Source organism: Nannospalax galili, unplaced genomic scaffold (assembly GCF_000622305.1).
Source record: "Nannospalax galili isolate Female #2095 unplaced genomic scaffold, S.galili_v1.0 scaffold34, whole genome shotgun sequence".
Taxonomy (NCBI): Eukaryota; Metazoa; Chordata; class Mammalia; order Rodentia; family Spalacidae; genus Nannospalax; species Nannospalax galili.
Window position 1 is genome coordinate 1,119,917 of NW_008338996.1, and position 5,985 is coordinate 1,125,901.

Sequence of the window (5,985 nt, forward strand, 5' to 3'; positions counted from 1 at the left end):
GAAGGTGTGTGTGTGTATGTGTGTGTGTGTGTGTGTGTGTGTAAATGTCGTGCTCGAACCCGGGCACCTATTGGTCCGGTTGCCGCGAGGGGGCGGGCCCTCGGGGAAGGGGGCGGGGCTACACATTGGGTCTGGCGTCCTCCGACGACCTAACGGCATTTAGTGACTCGACTTTCGGGACTGGAGCGCAACTCCCTCCCGCAGCATGGCTGACAAAAGGCAGTCGGACGACGCCCTAGCCGAGCGGATGCCGGACTCCTTCAGGGGTGAGTCTTGCGCCCCTGGCCAGGCCTGAGAGCCGCCCGCCCCCCCAATCCCTCTCTTGGGGACCGAGCCCCCTTGCAGCGCGAGCTTTCCTGACAACTGGGTTCGGATGCTGTCTTTTCTCCCAGCCTGGCTTCTCAGGCTGCCGGGTCAGGATTTCAGGCGGTGGGGTGCTTACTGCATGGTACCCCGGGAACGCACCCACGGCGGGGGCCTGTTCCCTGACCGGAACCTTGGCAGATGCCCAGCTGGGCGCCCGCGCTTCCTTATCTCGGGCTGTGCGGGAGGACCAGGGCAGGTCCCTGACAGCTTTCCCCGTTTTCTGTCTTCATCAACTCCCCTTTCTTGATTGCTCCATCCCCTCGGAAGCCCAATCCTGGACCAGAGAAGAGCTTCAACTCGCTTACCGCCACCCCCAGCTTCCCCCATCAGTTCTATAGTGAAAGGCCAGGCTCCAGCCCGCAGCACACAGTAGGTGCTATGGGCAGAAGGGAAGGAGGACTTCCTGGTCTCCTTCCCCCTTTCCAGCTCCACCATCAGCCCTGTTCTGCCCACTTTGCCTTAGGAACCGCCCCTTCCAGGTACATAACCCCCCTATCCTACTAGGGTTTTCTGGTCTTGAAGGAGGGAACTGTGAGTGGCCCCCAGCCTGTTCCCTATGAAGAGATGAGTGCCCTTGAGACATCTACCTCCTTGAGCCTTTAAAACTGGCTCTCTCCTTGGGGTCAGGGGCTGCCCAGTGAGGAGAAGAGATAAACCTGGCTGGAGCACTGCTGCCTTCTTGGAGCTTTACTAAACCAAAGGAATTCTCTGTACAGATGGAGTTTCAGACAGGATGACATAGTGCAAGAGATTTAGGAGGCTGGGTGGGCTTTTCCAGCATCCCACAAAGAACACTGCATTGCAATCATTGTTCTGATTATTTGCAAAGCCAGCCTTGTCCTCTTACCTAAGTCCTATTTCCTTTCCTCAGGAATGCCTGCCTTTAATCCCCTCTCGGGAGCATCAAAAGAATTTTAGAAAGCTACAGCTTAAGGCTCTGTGGTAGAGCCCTGGGCAAGAGGCCCTAGTTTCCAACCTCAGCACCACACATACATGAAGCATGTGTGTGTAAATCTTTACCTCTCTTTTACCAAGCACCTTGGAGAATGGCTCCCCAAATCAGGCGTGTGATAACACAAAGTTAGAGTAATAGCAAAACAAACCAGCAGTCCCAACAAACTTGATAAGCTAGGCTCTCTGCTAGATAGTTTAGATGGATTTCACTGAATCCTCATAACTCCTGTGGGAGGTACTATTCCAGCCCCCACTTCACACTTGAAGAACCTAATATTCAAAGACGTTTACTTCCTTGGGCACCCTGATTCTAAAACTTGAACAGGAAAAGCTGTCCAGTACCACCTCTTCAGTAGTGCCTGGGTACCCGTGTGGGTTGTTGGTAGACTCCTTTACTCTGTACCCTGCAGGAAACCACAGTGGGAAATCCGTTTGGAGGAGTTCTCTGGAAATAAACATGATCTTTGTACTTAATGGTCATTTACTGTTCTCATGTGCACCAGGTTTTTTTGTTTGTTTTACCTCTAATTCCTTTTCTTAGCTCTACACTTAACTTTTTTTAGATAAATGTTTTGGAATTACTGAAGGTGAGTTTACTCTTTCTTCACATAAGTAAACATACAAATGAAATTCTGCTTCATCTATGGCACCCTTTATGTTTTAGTTGTTTATTTTTTACATTAAAATTTTATTTCATTTTTTATGTATATCAGCATTTTGCCTACATGTATGTAGGTGCACCCATGTGCACAATGCCTTCATTTGCCAGAGGAGGGCGTCAGATCCTCTGGAACAGAATGAAGTTACAGACCCACCATGTGAGTGCTGGGAACTGAACCCAGGTCTTCTGCAAGAGCAGCCTGCACTCTTAACCACTGAGCTATTTCTTCAGCCCTTAATTATTATCATTATTATTTCTGAGACAGGGTCTCAATGTAATTGCAATCCTGCAACAAGGACAATGTCTTCGTTCCCCATCTTTCAGTAAAGAAGCAGCCCATAGAATTCAGAGCCAGGCTCTGATTGTCCAAATCATTTTCCCTATCCTATAGCTCTCTGTCAGATGGGCACCAAAATACAGGATCTTGTCTAACTTCAGTACTTTGCTGAAGGTAAGAGACAGTAAAAAAAGAAAGCCCAGAGGAACCCAACTTCAGTTACAGCCTCTTGGATAAAGCAACTCCAGAGGATTGCTTCTGAGGGAAGTGGTGGAATTTCAAAAGCCCCAAGTCTATCTCTTTATGTCCTCGAAAGGAATGGGTCCTAGATAAATATGGCCAAACCTAGGTCGGAACAAGTGTTTTCTAAAGCCAGTGCATTCAGTTTGTAATGAAATAATGCAGGTAGATTGCAAAGAAACGTATCTATCACTGTAATTAAGAGCCTTGTCAACAGGCTAAATCCCTTTGGGAGAATATCTGAAGATGAGCAGAACTGTGGGGCTGGTATGTTTATTTCAGTTGTTGATCAGATTGGGAAGAACGTTGTGACTTCTTCAATAATTGATCTGAATTAAGCCATCATTGGTAATAAGTTAACTCTAACTGAAGACCAAGATGACAGAAGCTGTCATTTATATATTCCTTACTGATTAAATAGGTTTCAGTGCCTCTTAATAGTATAAATTTTACACTGTAAAAGAGAGAGTAATTGACTGTCTAGTCAACTTTGAAAAAATTTGTAAAAATGTTGGTAAAGTGATATAGATGGGACTAAAGATGAGGGTTATGTTTGCAGTGGTTTTTTGATGTTTTGTTTTTTGTTTTTTTGTTTTAGACAGAGTCTTCCTGTAGCCCCAGCTGGCCTGGGACTTTCTATGTGGACCAGGCTGTCCTGAATCTCATGAAAATCCACCTGTCTCTGCCTCCCTAGTGCTGGGAATAAAGGGATGTGTCACCATGCCAGGCTAAAGATCAGTTTTTAAAGAGGCACAGAAAAGCAATTTTGTGGAACCTATTGTGATCACATAATGATGTCTGGCATCCTGTTCATACCAATGTCATAACATTTATTGCATCGTACTGTGATTATCAGTTTGGTTTGCCTGTTACCCTCACCTTTTTAGACCATGAGTGCTTCTGAAAAAGATTGTCCTTCCTCATTGTAATGGTTCAGTATGAAGTTCATAGTAGGTGAATATAATGTTTGTTGAAAGGAAAAGGAAGTAGAGGGGTAGTAAATCACTTTGTTAGCTGTCGATGAACAGCTTGTTTCACTGTTTGTTGGTGTTAGGTGTGACCGTCATGTTCCTTTTATGTGTTCTTACTATAGACAGACTACTTATCTATGTTTGCATGAATAATGAGACTGTAGTTGGCGAGGTGATACAGCTGTACCTAGCAAGGGGTGTCACCTGTGAAAGCATGGAGAGACATTAACTATCCTGATCAGGAAGAAGGAAGTTTGTTTTCTATTGCTATTGAGACGACTTGTTCCTTCTTTTCCTATTGTGTCTATTACTCTGGGCCTACTGAAGAAACCTGCAGCCCAAGCTTTTGATTGACGTTTCAATAGGTAAGTCCTAAAAATACGACCAAGAAAATATCTTCAAGTGAAGATAGGCAATGAAAATGATACCAAATTTGTTGTCTACTGGAGTGAGCACTTGTGGGAAGGTAGTATAATGTAAGGGATGTGTGTGGAATTAGAATGGAAAGATCAGGTTGTGACCTCAGTACCATCGTTCACTGCCCAGGTCACTTTGAATAGGTTGTCATCCTCCAGAGAGTCAGAGTCTCATCGGTCAGTTGGGCATAATCTTGTTGCCCTATCTCCCAGGATTTTAAGTATCAAATGAGAAAATATATGTGAGTTTCCTTTTGAAACTTCAAAGATGATTAAGGTGTTATTTAGTGGAGAAAACAGAATAAAAAAGTTAACTGGATTCTCAGAGGTCTACTCATTTTCCAGTAATTCATATTTAGGGGCAGGTTTGAAAGATGTGTATGACAGATGGCCTAACCAAAGTTCAGAACTAATTTACTGCTCCACATGTGGTCTGTTCCTCCTCCTCCTGAGATGGAGTCCCCAAGCAGATTGTTAGTCTCAGTATTTTCTCCGTGGAATGTAGGTCCCAGAAGGCAATTCACCTAATAAAACACTTATTCCTTATAAACTATAGTAATAATGACCTTAAAGCTGGGCCAGTAATAATGTCTCTGCCTCTTGGCCACCCTTAGGAGTCGAACACTTTACATATTTTCCCATTTACTCTTCATAACGCTGTGAAAGAAACAAGTTCTGTTCTTTCTCCCATTTGCTGATGAGAAAATGGACTGGCAGGATTGGATTCTGGCACCCAGTCTTCAAACTCCTAGTTACTCCTTGCCAGTTTAACTGAGGGAAGAATTGGAAAACTAAGGACAGGACTTCTTTTTAAATTTTTATTTTTATTTTATTTATTTATTTTCTTTGTTGTGGTTCAAAGGCTTTATTATAACTGGGTAGGATCATTGATTGTTTTTTCTCCCTTGGCTGCTTGCATAGTGTCCTCTATGAGAGCTAGTCTTCAGGGAGGAGGCTTCCAGGTCGGTTCCAGCTGATCAGCTGATTGCTCCAAATCCTATATCTGAAGTGTGTTGTGTCTTCAGCAATAGGGTCTTATCTTCAAGTTCTGGGAGGCAATCAGTATCTTAACAGAGTATTCAGTTGCTGATCTTACATGCTCCTTCAGAGGTTTTAATTTTTAAATGGTGATAAATACATCACAAATGGAGTGTCAAATAGATTCTCATTCAAGTTCTGATTAATTCACATCTGTCTCAATCCTCCCAGAACATTTTCTTTTCTTTTTTTTATTTTTTAGAAGAAGCATTTCATTACAGCTTTAACATACTCAATAACAATTTCCAGAGCAAAGATACATCTCTTTCAAAAGTGGCTATAAAAGTTTTAGGTTCACAGTTGAATTAATACAGTTATACAATATTGAACTCAGTATAAATCCCAGGAAAGAGGCTGGCGGGTTGTGCAGCCCGGGGAAGCAGAGGGAGGTCTTTTTTTTTTTTTGTCTTTTTGAGACAGGGTCTCCTTGTAGTCCCAGCTGTCCTGGAACTCACTATGTAGACCAGGCTGGCCCTGAACTCACAGAGATCCACCTGCCTCTGCCTCCCGAGTGCTAGGATTAAAGGTGTGTGCCACCACACCGGGTTTATTTTTTATGTATATGTGTGTGTGTGCTTGCATGTACATAAGGTACACGTGCATATAATGCGAATGGAGGTCAGAAGAGGGTGTCGGATACCTTGGAACCATGTGGGTTCTGGGAACTGAACCTGGGTCCCCTGGAAGAGCAGCAGTGCTCTTAACCACTGAGCCATCTCTGCAACCCCATTTTCCATTTTTAAATGAACATAATGTTACCTTCTAAAGATTTTATGGGAATACCGTAACTATGGTTGCTTTTAATATATCTAAATAAAAGTTTTGAGGGGAAAATAACACTAAAATGAAGGAGGGTTTTATTCTGTTTTTGTGCATTTTGAGCCTACCTAAGTTTAATGTGTTTAAAATGCATCACAAAATTGTTTTTCCTCTCTTTCTGAAGTATTTTTATTTCTAAACATGGGCTATGTTCAGGTCATCCTTCTTTCTTCCCGAGAAGATTAGAAAGTCTGATGGGGGAGAGAGAGAGAGAGAGAGAGAGAGAGAGAGAGAGAGAGAGAG

General features: G+C 43.5%; 1 protein-coding gene across 1 annotated transcript in view; it reads left to right on the forward strand.

Moving 5' to 3' along the window:
- Positions 1-119: 119 nt before the first annotated feature.
- The window catches only part of Stom (stomatin), a 29,235-nt gene continuing 23,369 nt past the window's right edge, over positions 120-5,985 (forward strand). Inside the window, exon 1 of the mRNA XM_008833451.3 lies at positions 120-266. Coding sequence (XP_008831673.1) covers positions 206-266 — 61 coding nt within the window. The 5' untranslated portion in view covers positions 120-205. The remainder of the gene's footprint in view (positions 267-5,985) is intronic.